Raw genomic sequence first — 15,086 nt, 5'->3', positions numbered from 1 at the left:
GGAAGTCATCTTTCAAGAAAAGAAACACCGAAATAATGTGCTTTATGCATATTACAAAATAAATATATGTAATTATAGGCTTTGGGATTTTAGAGTGAAAGGTTTGAAGGTTAAATAGAAAATAAATGAGTGAAATGAAGGAATTAAAAAAAGATTTAAATAATTTCTCATGTATAATTCAGACTTTTGTCTCTGATCTTTTTAAAATAATCAATTAAGTTAAATTAAATTCCACACCAAAGACCTAATGCTCTTTCACATCTCTTCTATTTTCCTAGTGCTGGTTATCGGTAAATGAATATGACTTATTTTAATGGTTTCTCTCTCTTTTCTCTGTTTTTTTCTCTCTTTTATTTGCAGTGGTTTCTTGTGGAAATCCAGGAACTCCACGGAATGCCCAGATCCTCATTCACGATGGCCTGACTTTTTCCAGATCCATCACTTACGCTTGCAGGGAGGGCTACTACTCTACTGGACTCCTGACCCGGCACTGCACTGTTAACGGGACTTGGACCGGCAACATGCCTGAGTGCTCAGGTAATTAACAGCTCCCACAAAAGAACTTCTCAGGACTGTCAGATTATCAATAGTTAAATGATAATAGTTTCGTTTTCTGTGCTTGATTTTGTTTCCACGAAGGCTTTGCTTTTAGAGAAGGGAAATGTAAAATTTAGTTATTTAATGCTCCACAAGAATTGTAAGAGAACACGTGAGTCACAATAATTGCTTCTAGTGGCCTTTGTTTTAGTGGTGGATCGCTCATGTGGTTCACTGGCTCAGCTGGAGGAAATTGGTACGATTCATGGTCCATTTCAAGGGCCTGACTGACAGCCCTTTGTCATCATGTCTCACAAAAGACGTGTGGCTGCTGTACAGAACCAAGAGACCCCAGCAAATAGAGGTCACTAAGAGAACCAGTTTCTTCTGAATGGAGGGGATAAAGCCCTAAGCAGCACCATTATGGATTTCAGAACTACGTAATTCATAGAAGTGAATGTGGTACGTGTTGAAGCTCTTTGGAAGGGCACCTGGAGGCAGAGAGGGAGGCACATGTGAGGCGAAGCAATTCTGGCTGAATGATTTCTATTGATTTGAAGGAAAAACTCTATGTCAAGGCCATGCTTGACAAAGATGGCTACAGGAACGGGAAGATGTGGCAATGACACTGGATTTTGTAGATGAAATTTATACTTGCATCGTTATTATATTATGGAAGAGGGGAATGATCTCAGTGCGCGTCAGTTCTGTGTGTGTTGTTAAAGAGATGACAGTCCTGGAAAGGTATTGTGGTTCCAGGTAGAATCTTGCCAGCCAGGCTTTGCCGGGAAAAGAGGAGCCACTCCACTTCCAAGAGGACCAGCTCCCTCACCCTGTATTGAATATTGCTGAAACATGCATGTACACATTTTGCAGTGCCTTTTTGTCCCAAGGCATCTAAGCTCAAGTTGTCATATGGCCTGGATTTTCCTTCTTTGATATTTACAGCAGAGCTGAGCAGCAAGGCTGCTGAGTCACACTGTGGAATTCTCTCTGTTGTTACTCAATCATGCTGTTTTCCCTGCAGGATGTAAAAAGTACAATAAAGGAGAAATGTGGTTCATTTTGGAACTATAGGGAGCGACCACAGACGGATACTCAACACAAGATTTTGTGTCTGCATCCTAAAAACTCAAAATAGGAAACAAACTACAAGAAGAGAGCTGTGATAGTTGCATAGCTCTCGTGTGCCATAAACCCAGTGTTATCTAAAAGAGGTTGTTTATAAGTTAACAGAGGGTTAATGGTCCATTCAATAACATCAGAAATTTTCAGTTTGTGTTTTACACAAAGTTTGGGGGTAAACTACTTGGATCAAGTGCCTATAGCACCTCATTAATTATAAGCCTCGGTCTATTGTCACTCTAAATATACATTTATTAACTTGTTTGTGTTTGCTCTTTTCACTGCAAATAATCAAATTGTCAAATATCTCAAACACAACAGGGTAGCAAGCTGAATCTATTTTTTAGTACCTTTATGTTTTTCCAGTTATCAACTGCGGCGATCCCGGAGTGCCAGCTAACGGGGTGAGATTTGGGAGTGATTTCACCTACAACCACACGGTCACGTTCCAGTGCTCCCCTGGTTTCACCATGGATGCCGATCGGGCCTCCTCTCTCATCTGCACCAAGACCCGCACCTGGAATGGCACCAAACCTCTCTGTAAAGGTAGAGTTGTATACGTTGACCTGATTGTATTTTTGGGTTACAGAATGATTAGCCTTTTTTTTGCCTCTATCAGTTTTTGCATTAAAACACTGAAACCGACAGAAAACATAAAAGTCCTCTAATGCACCCTTGTTTCCTTGCAGCAATTGTATGTGGTCCACCACCCACCATCCCCAATGGACAGGTTGTTGGGACAGACTTCACCTGGGGCTCCAGCATAAGCTACTCCTGCAACCAAGGTTACCAGCTGTCCCTACCCACTGTGTTAACATGCCAAGGCAACGGCAACTGGAGTGGAGAGAAACCACAGTGCTTCCGTAAGTGGCATGTCATGATTTGTCTCTGACATTGTTTTACCCACGTATAGTGTAGTGTGTGTCCTCAGAAGAATATCGATTTAAAATGAAAAACGTGCAGTCGGTCACATCATCTCTCTGCTTCCATCTTTACAGCTGTTTTTTGTGGAGACCCGGGAATGCCAACACAGGGGAGAAGGGAGGACAGCGGTTTCACCTATCTCTCCTCCGTCTCCTTCTTCTGCGACCCGTCACTCGTCCTGGTCGGCTCATCGCGGAGATACTGCCAGTATGATGGCACCTGGAGTGGCACGCAGCCGTCTTGCATAGGTAAGCATGATTGTTTATGATTTGAGCCTATTGGGTATGTCCATAATCCTAAAACAGCACAGAAATCAGTGCCTCTATATAACAATATAAAAATAAGCTTGAACCTGACAGAAGCTTCTCTTTGGCTGGTCTGATTACTGCTTTCGGCTCACTTTTTAGTTCCGGTTGCTATTTTCCGCCAAGAAGTAAAACGGGAAACAGGCAAAACCATTAGACCTAGCTAAATAGCTGCTTAACTCCACGAGTCAGAATTAACTTGTGGAGTTATTTAAAGCCAGTACAAGAATTTATTGAATCATTTTCCAAGCAAGTATGGACTCAGTTAATTGCTGTAGTTCTGACAGGGTCAGGGTCCTTATTGATAGAATTTACAACATTTCTTATTGAATTTGATTTATTTCACTAATTGATGCAAACTCTATCCTTGCGATGGTGTGCAGTGCTAAAGCCATGAGGGGGTTGTTGTTAAAGGCATTCAGAAAGTCAGGAACAGATTAAAGATTAAATAAATAAAATAAATGTTTCCAGCCCTGGAGGTTGTTGTGGTGTTTGGATACTTTAAAATATGCACACATGCAAACCTTTGACCCTGCTGCTAGTAAACAGGAATTTCTTAAGGCCGCAGTCAATTTCTGGACTTTGTTTAACCAGATGTGTCATGTTGGAAAGATTAAACTAAGATTTAGTGAGATTCAGTCTATAAAAAATATGAATGTCATTTTACTTACTGTGTGTTACTGTATGGCTGCTGCTTTATTCTGCCTCTCGCAAAACCTTGGTTCACAGCAGAGTCTTCCTTTTTGTGGCTTTGTTCACCGTACAGAAAACAAGATGACTTCACAAAAAACTGTTTAAAATCTCTTTGAAACCTCGTACAAAAGTTCCGTTCATTCCTTGTCTTTATCTCTTTATTCTTTAAACTATAACTATACTATAGCTTATCTTATTTCCATAAGCTAAAATAAAGTTGTTTGAGAATGTTTATGTTCTTGTGAACAGAAAAGTAAAATGACAGACACATTGAAAAACAGTTGATTAACATTAAGTAATGGGCTTCATTCCTTCAGTAATATTCTCCATTAAGTAACTATAAAGTGCTACTGTTATTATTCATTTCAGCTGACATAAACTCACAAAGCCACCTAAATACAATAAAATGTTTCCTCTGCAAGCTGTACTACTACCTCCATCAGTAATAACGGCACTATGTGATGCATGAGAATCTGAAACTTTTGCACAGTACTGTATGTTTAGAGGACCTTCTGTATTGCGGGAATAGTTAGTATAGTTATCAAAGCATTTTTGTGTGTGTGTGTGTGTGTGTGTGTGTATGTGTGTTTGTATGTGTGTGTGTGTGGGGGCGTATTTCAGATCCCAGTCACACTACCTGTGGAGATTCTGGCACGCCTCTCTTTGGAAATCAGAACAACAGCCAGGGCTACCAGGTGAGAATATGTGGTCACTCCAGAAATTGATTTCCATATATTAAAAATGTGATGAAACCCCCAAAATGTGTTTTTTCTTTTACCTTAATGCCGTTCATATTGTACACTTCCCTCCTTTAATACTTATTTTGCAGGAGCAAACAGGAAGCATGACTTAATGGCTACTGCAATATTGATGTTACAGCACCGCTCAGCCCACATCTGTCTTTCTTCTGATACCATATTGAGAATGTTTTCTTTGTCTGTACTCATTTGTTATTTTCTGTACAGAGTTGAGTGACAAGGGCCCAGATGGCTTAGGGAAATGATGAAATAAATAAGCAATACAATAAATGGCAGCTGAATCCCCTACAGCTGCTTTATTTTCGTTGTTCTGGTTTTGGGTGTACTCCGAGCGACACGCTGTAATGCGCTGTTAATGTGATTAGTAACCCGACAACGGCAAGTGTAATAGCAAAGTTGCAGCTCCACTTCAGTAAAAACTGAGGTGTTATTTGGATTTTTATTCTTTTTTTTTTTTTTATGCATTTTCATTTACAGATCGGCAGTACGGTGTTCTTCAGCTGCAGAAAGGGCTACTTACTGCAGGGCTCGATTTCTCGCACCTGCCTACCAAACCTCACTTGGAGTGGCTTTCAACCTGAGTGCATTGGTAAGAACACAATCTAATAACAAGCTGAGGCCAATATCTCCCACATACTTCTGTCTTAACCCCTTGTCACGTTTTCTCTTCTGCTGTATAAACTTTTCCTTTATTTCTTGACTATCTCTCATCTGATTCCTGATCTCGCTCATCTTTTCATCCTTTTCTTGTCCCCTTTCTTTACTATTTTCTTTTCTTTTTTGGTCTCTTTAATCCTCCTCCCTCTCTCTGCAGCCCACCATTGCAGCCAGCCAGAGCTGCCAGCCCAGTCTGATGTGAGAGCCATTGAACTGCCATCCCTGGGCTACACACTGATCTATACATGTCAGCCCGGCTTCTACTTGGCTGGAGGATCAGAGCACAGGACGTGCAGGTCTGACGGTAGCTGGTCAGGGAAACCGCCTCTGTGTGCAGGTATAAACATTGTTACATTCGAGCCATGAGGGAACGCGAAGACGTGCTCGACACTCAAAAAGCTCATGCACCTGCTTTGCTGTTTTTTCTGATGCTAAATTTCACTCACATGGCTAAACAATGTAATCGCTGTAAGACTAAAAATGTGTGCACATGGCCATCCACTTTCAACATTTACATAGCTACGTGTATTAGACACTTAAAACACCCTGTATTTGTCATGCACAACTCCATAATGTGTATTTATAAGGATTATTGAGGCAGATAAAGAATTTGGGAAAACCGCAGATTCAGCTAATCCTGATGAATTGCTTTGTTAACGCTCGCTTATTCTCAGACACATGCCAGGGTAGGGTGGCCCATCCATCACGCAATTAGACTGCATGGAATTACCTACAGAAGCACGCACAAACGCGTAAGCTTCGTATCATTAGCAAGGGTGCAAAACTTGATTAGGCCAATGCTTCCCATTGATTAGGTTAGCAGAAGTAGCTCTTATAAATGGTGAAGTAGTGTTAAAAAGGTCTAGCAGACAAATAGACTGCCATTAAGATACCCTCATTGACTTAAATACATATGGAGGGGCCAAAAAAAGAGTAATCGACATACGATTATGTAGTGTAGAGAAATGCTAATAGCTGAAAGAGAAAGCTGCACTAGAGTTGGGGATATCCACGTGATAGATTCCATGTCGGGGCTTCTGCTGAAATATATAGGCTGATGGGTGTTTTTAAGGCCATGCCATTAAGTGTGAAGGCAAAAAAGAGAGAGCCTTAGCACATACAGGATATTAACAGCGCCTGTGGGTGAAGTGATGGAAGGGCAGCTCAAAAGACTGGCAGCTAATAAAGTACAAGGCAGTGGGAGTGTGTGTGTGATGTGCATGTTTCCTTGTGTCTGTATGCGTTTATCCGAGGTGATTTTTTTTGTCCTCATAAACTACCATCAGTATACCTGTCTTTGTTTGCGGTTGCGAGTAAAGCCCTCTCCGCTCTGTTTACCTGCGTGGGTGTATGTTTACTACTGTGATGTATTCCCGCGGCCCCCTGTGAGCAGTAAGGCATTATTAAAGCACTTCCGCTGAAGCTGTGAAACCGTGTCTCTCACGCCGCAGGGATACTTGAGCTGCTTTTTGACACATGACTCAAGTCCTATCACAGGCAGCCCTCACTCTGGCCACCACAGGGGTTATTAGGCGTAGACAGGAAGTGCTGATGGTGACATCCTTCTACTGCAATTACCTTCGAGCTGTTGTGGTGAAAGTAGAAATGAGATCTTCTTTTGTCACTTCTTGAGGCCCACACTGTACCTGTTTACAGGATACTCAGGTTTATTGTTTTCTTCTGTTAATATTGTGTGTTATGCTCTCTTTAGCTGATATTCGCCCAAGTGGTAGGGGCCCGGTGGTGCCAGTGCAGGAGCCGTCCTCCAAGCACCCAGGTAAGAAAGGCACTCCTGGGATGTAAGATTACCATACTTAAACTCCTAAATGTGCTCAAATAAAGTCTATAACAAAAAAAAATGTCGTGTGAAACCTTGTTATCTACAATACGTACCTGACTTCAGTGATTAGTTCTACCTTTAAGCTGATTTCGTAGTCTGACGTTTTCTGCTGAATTGTGCAGGAACTGCGAATCGTGTCCTGAACTGTCATGGGAAATCTGTCTGTACATTCCAAACATTTGTTTATTGAACCTTCTGATGAATTCTTTAAAAGACAGAATTTAAATATCAATTTGCAATATTTTTGCTACATCCAGGATTTTTGTGCAAATTATTGTTTAGTACTCAGAGAGCGCAAATCTCCCTGAAGTTCGATGTATAGCTCTCTCAATATGATATATTACCTGATATGGTTTCTTGAATTTTTTTTTCAAGCTTTGACCTTGGGTGCTAACAGCAAAGGTCAAGTTAAAACGCCAGCCTAGGTACTCATGTTCACCAAGGCCTAGCAAATTGTTGTGTAGTCCATCCATTACAAATTGTGGGTAATATAGCTATTTAACAGATTTTCACATGTGGTGTAAACTTAACCTTGACTTGATTTTCACCAAAATTAAATCAGCTTGAGTTCTTATTGGTATCTACCGTCACACATTCAAAAATAACATGAAAACTGTGGACTCAAGGCTGCTGACAAACAGAGAGACAGTCAAACACAGAAACGGAAGCAATTACAATACTTCCTCGCTATGGGGGCACAAAAAACATACGAGGGTTTAGGGTTAAAAAAATCAAACCGAAGATCTAGAGGTCTCAAAAACTCATGTATCAAATATCAAAGACTTGTAATCACGAGGTTAATTTTGCAGAAACCCCCTCTGCAAAATAAAACACCTTATTTTTACTATTCATTCTTCCTTTGTCTTTCAGTTCCTGTTGGTGTGTTTGCTAAGAACTCCCTCTGGAGGGGATCCTACGAGTACCTCGGGAAGAAGCAACCAGCTATGTTGAGCATCACTGCCTTTGAACCCTTTAGCAACCGGGTTAATGGGACACTCATCGACCACAGTGGAGTAGAACTTAAACTGGCAGGTGAGTACAACAGTAACTCAAGATCTTCAAAAGATAAACATCACTCATAAAAACAGTCTGTGTGGGTCAGTTCTTCTAAATTGCTTCTCATATCAGAGATCCGACTGAGTTTGCTTTTATCCAAATTTCAAGTGAGTTCAAGAAGCAAGAAATCAGTGTGGTCTCTGCTTGAATTGGATTATTGCTGCTGTAACAGAGCAGCAGACATTTTATATTATTCTCAGTGGTATAATCACTGCACAGCTGCAATCATCATCAAATTTCATCAGTAGCAGCCTGGACACTTCACTCCTGTAGCTGCTAGTATTTATATATAGTATTCACATATTTTCAATAGACAAACTGAGCAACAAACTATAAATTTCCCTTTTTTAACTAGCTTTCAAAATGTTTAAGATTGTTTTTATGAATTTTATCTTTTAATAGATCCATCATTTAAATGGGAAGTCTGATGAGATTTTTCCTCTGCCTAGGCAAAGCTTTCGCATTTCCAGAACTCGGTTTTGTCCCTAAACGATTAAAAACCCATCAGTAAGACCTGCTGTAGCACCGGCTGACAGATATCTTTATTATAGAGGTGTTATATTGAGTTGACTTCACATACACTGTAGGTTTTTATGGGGTTTATTGACAGTGACAAAAAAAGTTGGTTATTGTCGGCCATAATCTTTCATTACAAATTGCCTCGCTTGGAAGGGGAATAAAAGTGAAATGGGAACGCTGTTTAATAAAACTTAAGCAACTGTGTGTTACTATACGAGTTATTGTATGAATCACAGCAGCGAGCAGCAACGATTGGGCTCTCGCACCTTCACAGTTTCTTTTTTTTGTGTTTTGTTTAATGGCACGTCTATCGCTGCATGTCATGTGTAGAACACACAATATAAATACAGAGAAAATTAAAGATTCATTAAAGCCAGTAGACTGCGCTTCGTGCCTCCAGGCTGGGAACCGTCTCAAAATTTAATAATGTATTTTTACCTGCAGTAATTCTTGGCAAAACAGTGCCATAGCCAGTCAGTTTATCAAAAGTGCAAAAGTTTCACTAAGGTCTTAAGACAAAATATGTTAATTTTAAATGGCTCTCAAGGAAGAAAAGTACAAGGTCTGATTTTTTTTTTTTTTTTAAAAGGAGATTGGACTGTTGCTGCTCCAGGATTTTCTTTTGCACGCCTTTGATGTTTCACGCGGCCTGCTTGCGGCCTGCCATATGCTGGTGAAACTTCTGACGTGCACGTGTCTATTGTGCCTCCTCAAAAATGCATTTTAGTGAGAGGGGAACATGAAAGTAGAATACTGAAACATTTTCAAGAGGGCGCCACCTTGCACCCGTTTCCTAAAAGCCTAAATTTAGATTCATTTATTAGACAGTGTTGGTGACTTGCCATTATCCATAAGAGTTCCATTTTCCCACGGGGGATTCACAAGATAACGACAGGTGGACAGAAACAGAAGAAAGAGTCGACATGAACTCAACAAGAGGCCGGCTCAGAGCAAATGTCATGTCTTTTTATCAAACGAGTGTCTGTTTTTCCGAAATAACTGCAACCCCTTTTCTACAGGTACATATAAGAGAGAGGATGCTCAGCTGGTGCTGCAGGTTCATCAGATCAGAGGCCCTGTGGAGATCTTTGTCAACAAGTTCAAAATGGACAACTGGTCCCTAGATGGACGTGTAAGTGCAAGGGTCTGGTCCAGAACAACACCTCTTGTTGTACTTGAAAAGATTTTACACAACATACACACACGCATCTACATTGTGAACTATGTCGAGCACACTAACCTTGTCACTCTAGGGAGATGGAGGGCCCACCAAGAGTTTTCTCTTTAATTAAAATGTCAGTTAAATCATTGCCTGGTAATCAGGACTCCACAGACCCACACCACCCCCTTTCACTCTTCTCTCCCATATTATCCTCCGACCTCAGGCACCACTAATACACTCTCTCCCAATTAATTAAAAAAAAGCAGGTCACAGTAAATGTGGTTATGTGGTGCTGTGTTTATTCAAACATGCGTATGTGTCATACGATGCACATCACATGAGTGTGCCCCGGTGCGAATCCTCTGTGTAATCCTCTTGGGTAACAAGCTCACATGTGTGCAGCGGGGCTGAGTGTGCGTATGTTTGTTCTCTGGATCAGAAAAAAAAAAGAAAAAAACCCGTCACATTAAATGTCAGCCACGCGAGTGCCTCTCAGCTCTTTTTGACGTGATATTTCATTTTCTGCGTGCACCAGCTGCTGACACTTTGGTGATACGCTCCTTTGTGAAGCCGGGATGTGACACATTAAGCGTCTGTCTTCCAATCCTTTCTCTCCCCAGGTGTCCTACATCTCTTCTTCCAACTCCTACGTGTACCAGGGAGTTGTCACCGGAAAAGGCTTTGGCCAATTTGGTCTCCAGAGACTGGGTGAGTGAGTGGTCCACTTGGTCACAGAAACCTGTGACCGAGTGATCTCCTGGGAAGATTTTGTTTTTCTTTGGATTTCTATTTGAAAAAAAATGTCACTTGAGATGTATGTAATGTCTCTAAGCTCTTACAGCATACACTGTGGTGGGTTTCACTTATCTGTACAGTGTAAATACTCTTTAGGATCATGTGTCTGTGAAGCTAGCAAGAGGCAAACACAAATGACATCCGTATACACAAACCATACACTCACATTCATAAACAGCTAAACAGAATGTTTCCTTTGACAGTTATTTGTTGACACCTGTAGTCTTTGCCAAGTAGCCTCATATCTGGCAGTTTTCATGTAGCAAATATTATCTGTTCATTGCTGTGCGTCATTCTGTAGTTCCTTCAGCAACTTCAGCTTTGCTGCCAGAGATGTAGAAGTGCTTTTCAAAGAGTTACAGCTGTCCACATACAAGGTGTGATCAGAAGGTTTTGGAAACAAGCCCATAAGATTAAAACATTGAATCAATTAAAACTGATTTAAAGTTAGTATCTGTCCTGAGTGCAGTCTGGATAGCCCCAAGAAAATCATACTGAGCAGGAGATCTGACATTTCCCATCTACCTCCTTTTGCACTGTGAACAAGATTTTTCCACAGAATTAAAATTTTACTTTTAACCTGACCTGGCCTTCATGTGGATGATCATCCCTGGTGATGGGGGTCCATCTCAGCAGTTTTTTGCCAAAGGGTCCACAGTTTGTTTCTAAGCTCAAAGGCAAACCGTCAGTTGAAGAGTGACCAGGAGCATGCTGTTCGATTATTTTTCTTTTAGACATGGGGTTATGCACTGTAAATCTGTCCCCCAGGGTGAGACTGTTATTGTAGAGTTCTACTGAAACGCCCTGAGGCGTCTAGGGGGAGAGCGCTGAGTGGAAACGGCATCAAGTGTGTGCCAACCTGCCATCTCCAGCCAGCGCAGAGCACTTTGAAAACGCAGGAGGTTTTTGGCTACACGTACACAATCTTTGATCACCATCTGCCCCACAAGCCATAATTGCCTCCTGCAACATTGTCCACTCCTTGAAAATGAAACTGAAGGGTCCCTGTTTTGACAGACTGCCGCGCCTCACATAAGCACAAGTGCAAATGGACGGAACAAAACTTCCACTGACAGATCGAAACGTAGCAGTTGCGGTAAAAACAGCCGTGAAAGATATGAACAGAGCTTTAGATCTTCTCATGCACCCAAGAGCTGTTTAATCAAGCTGTAGATGAACTGTGCATTAGTATTTTTTAAGGCACATTTTACACCATGCCTTGTATCCTGTCTCAAATTTGTGATGTATTATGCAACTCATACATGCCTTATGTGTTAAAGGTACAGTGTGTAAAATTTCACCACTAGCTGTCAGCAGATTTCTTACTCAAGTGCAGAATCCTTGCTACAGGGGCCACTTATTAATCCCTAAGGAAATTGGGGATTAAGATCAAGGATTAGGGAAAAACAACTCTGGCCGCCCTTCATCTGTAGAGAGTATATAGTCGGTCAGTCTGCTGTTTACCTGTCAATATGTGCCCAAATCTATTTACCCTGGAGGAAGCTGTAAAACTGTGAAAGGAGTCCGATACAAGTCGATGAGTCAGTCAAGCTCACTTCTGGCGAGTTGTTGAGGACATCCTGAACTTTATTGTCAGTAAGGACTGCTGTTAGCTGACAGTAGTGAAAACTTCTTTGAAGTAGATCTAACATTGTTTAAGTCAATGCAGATAACCTCTCATACGATGTTAAAATGTAATCAAATGGTTTATCAGAGGGAAAGACGGATTTTTAGGACACTCAAGACTGAAACATTAGCTGGAATAATGCTAGCTTATAACAAGCTGTTGTTGTTATTTAGCCGTCTCGTTATCAGCTGTGTGGAGACAGGAGGGTCCCATGTATAATTTGCTAACAAAGATTAATTGCAACAACATCGGGTATAAAAAAGCATGTTTGCACATGTTTTCATCTGTTAGCACCCTGACTTTAGTTTACCAGATGAGGCATGACGTGAGGAAGAAATGAGGGACGAGAGAGAGAGCAGTGTTGGAGGAGGAGAAAGATATAATGAGACAGAGATGATGAAAATATACATTAACAAATTGGACAATGGGCTTGCTCATAGGGGGTCATATAATTGTTGGGTTTTTCGCTGTATCTATTAATGTGCGATCTACTGTACAATATAAAGCACCTTGAGGCGATTTGGCGCTATATAAATAAAATTGAATTGAATTGACAAGACCCGATTAAGCAATTTAATTCAGTTCAATTTTATTTATACAGCGCCAAATCACAACAACAGTCGCCTCAAGGCAATTTATATTGTAAGGGGTAGACCCTACAATAATACATACAGAGAAAAACCCAACAATCATTTGATCCCCTATGAGCAAGCACTTTAGCGACAGTGGGAAGCAAAAACTCCCTTTTAACAGGAAGAAACCTCCAGCAGAACCAGGCTCAGGGAGGGGCGGGGCCATCTGCCGTGACTGGTTGGGGTGAGAGAAGGAAGACGGGATGGCAATGTCCTTCTTGTCCACTGTTTTCAAGATGTTTGGGCAACATCAAAACATCAAAAGCACTTGCTCCTATGGATTTTGAAAGTATTATATCTAACTTTAGGAGAATGCATCAGTGTGTTGGAAGCCATTATGGCTCACTAATCAGTGTATATATTTATAAGTACAATATTATTTTTTCTGTTGAACAATATCCCTAAAATTACATACTGTACCTTTAAACCTGAAGTAACATTGCTTTTGTGTCAGATCCACCTGACATACAATGCTTCAATGCACCAATACATGGCTTTCTTTTATGTCAGAAATTAATGATGCATGTGTCATAAAAAAAGAGAGTATATTTAAGGCCCTTTTTTAACTGTATTGCTGTACATTTATTCTTTAATTTTACATCATTCTTCATATTAGTTCTGGTTTAAGAACTAATCCACAAAAAAATGGGAAAAGTTGGGGACGTGAATTTAAAGTTCCTATAACAGAAACCGTACATTGGGCTTAGTGTGATTTCTGAGTGGGTACCTTAAATTGCTTAGTAATCTGATAATAACTTAAATGAAAGATTACTTTTGTCCTAAGCTTCCATCAGCAGTCAGGGACGCTTGATTAAGCATTGTTAATTTCTCACGTACCCGTGATAGGTTTTGCCTCGCTCCGAGTCTCTTTAGCTCACGGTATTCATTAAAGGTCGCTGCGCTATACAGAGAAACGAGTAGAGGAAGAATGAATTGTGACATTGTTATGTTTAAAATAGATCCGCTGTCCTCCAGATTTTTTCTTTTTAATCTGCTCACATGATGTCATATCTCGTATTCACATAAACAGTTAAATCGCAAATGCTGCTGCTGCTTTGGCTGCTTTCGTATTTGCAGAGACATATTTCAGAGGAATTTAGCAGCTTTTGAAAAGCAAAGCCCACGCTGGAGACGCTTCCATATTGGCTGCTAGACAAACTAAAGAAGCCAAAGTGTAGGTACAAAGACGGATCAGATACAAGCAGGAATTTGGAATTGAGCGCGAAGTTACGCCGAGGGTAACATAGATTAAGTGTGTGTGTGTGTACACGGTGAAAGTGGATGTGAAAATCTGCTGTAGTGACAAAGGTGTTTGAACAGCGGGTGCGGTCCACAGATACACACATGCACATCCTGCTACAACAAACTGATTGAGCAAACAGCTCTTAATTAATACCGAGGGTTAGGGCTTATACCAGGGTATTCATGTGTACGCAGGTTTAAGCGTTTATTTTAAAAAAATTTAAAAAGCAGATGCGTGTGTGGGAGGTGGGCTAGACATCTTTGAAATAATCCAACTTAATTTGTCGACATTTTGCGTTTTGTTTTTAACTCGGCGGTGTAACCGCCAGTGCGGTCTGCCTGTGTTTGTGCATCTGTTTGTGTGCGGTGGGGGGTTGATTGGCAAACACCGCACAACCCGCTAATTTAATTCCTTCCTGTTTATCTCTCGTCCTTTATTGGAGTGTTTTTGGCATTCCGTGGCAAACAGGTGGGCTGTCACTCCTCCGCTGTTGCTGTTACAGACACACACCTCCATAAATTAGAGAATGAATCTGAAATGAGTTAATAGCTGTCGGGCTTTGATGTCAGTAATTAAGAGTCATTGTTGGGATAATGAAATTTGACATTCCCAGGGGGCGAAATGAAGCTAAAGTAAAGCAATAAACCAAGAAGAAGAAAAAAAGCCAGTTTATGCTGCTCGGGCTATTATTTATAAATGGAGTCTTCCTGGTAGCCTTCTTCAGTCATCACAAATTCTTTTATGACATTGTTATCCTATTTATTTCCACTTATGGACTGAGGAGGATAATATCACTTTTGTTTATTGGAACTTTTTTTTATGGGACTTAATTGTAGTCATACGCTGAAGTAATGCTCATGTAATGTCTCAACTTCTTGTCTGTCTCTCTTCCAGAGAGTTTAGATCCCAGCAGAGACCAACAAGGCTACAACTTTGCCTCCAACAGCAGTTCAGTGGCAGCAGCCATCCTAGTGCCTTTTATAGCCATGATCATTGCAGGCTTCGCTCTGTACCTCTACAAACACAGGTAAGGCTCGCTACAACTCCAAGCTGATCTTTATTATTTCCCTATTCAAGGAGGAGTGTCCTTGAATAAGACCAGAAAAATGACAAACAACATTTTCTGATAGCTTATTTTATTTGTTGACAGTGCTGAAGAAATGCTTAGTGCGATTACATTTCAGGAAATGAAGCATCCAAGTGGCCGCATCCT

General features: G+C 40.9%; 1 protein-coding gene across 1 annotated transcript in view; it reads left to right on the top strand.

The window, feature by feature from the left end:
- csmd2 (CUB and Sushi multiple domains 2) overlaps window positions 1–15,086 on the top strand; it is a 76,667-nt gene that overhangs the window by 55,064 nt on the left and 6,517 nt on the right. Inside the window, exons 25-36 of the mRNA XM_080295851.1 lie at window positions 361–537; window positions 2,029–2,208; window positions 2,352–2,525; window positions 2,661–2,834; window positions 4,206–4,279; window positions 4,820–4,931; window positions 5,157–5,336; window positions 6,711–6,776; window positions 7,710–7,871; window positions 9,434–9,546; window positions 10,197–10,284; window positions 14,768–14,900. Coding sequence (XP_080151977.1) covers window positions 361–537; window positions 2,029–2,208; window positions 2,352–2,525; window positions 2,661–2,834; window positions 4,206–4,279; window positions 4,820–4,931; window positions 5,157–5,336; window positions 6,711–6,776; window positions 7,710–7,871; window positions 9,434–9,546; window positions 10,197–10,284; window positions 14,768–14,900 — 1,633 coding nt within the window. The remainder of the gene's footprint in view (window positions 1–360; window positions 538–2,028; window positions 2,209–2,351; window positions 2,526–2,660; window positions 2,835–4,205; window positions 4,280–4,819; window positions 4,932–5,156; window positions 5,337–6,710; window positions 6,777–7,709; window positions 7,872–9,433; window positions 9,547–10,196; window positions 10,285–14,767; window positions 14,901–15,086) is intronic.

This window comes from Astatotilapia calliptera, chromosome 22 (genome assembly GCF_964374335.1).
Source record: "Astatotilapia calliptera chromosome 22, fAstCal68.1, whole genome shotgun sequence".
Classification (NCBI taxonomy): domain Eukaryota; kingdom Metazoa; phylum Chordata; class Actinopteri; order Cichliformes; family Cichlidae; genus Astatotilapia; species Astatotilapia calliptera.
This window is presented reverse-complemented; position numbering and strand designations above follow the sequence as displayed.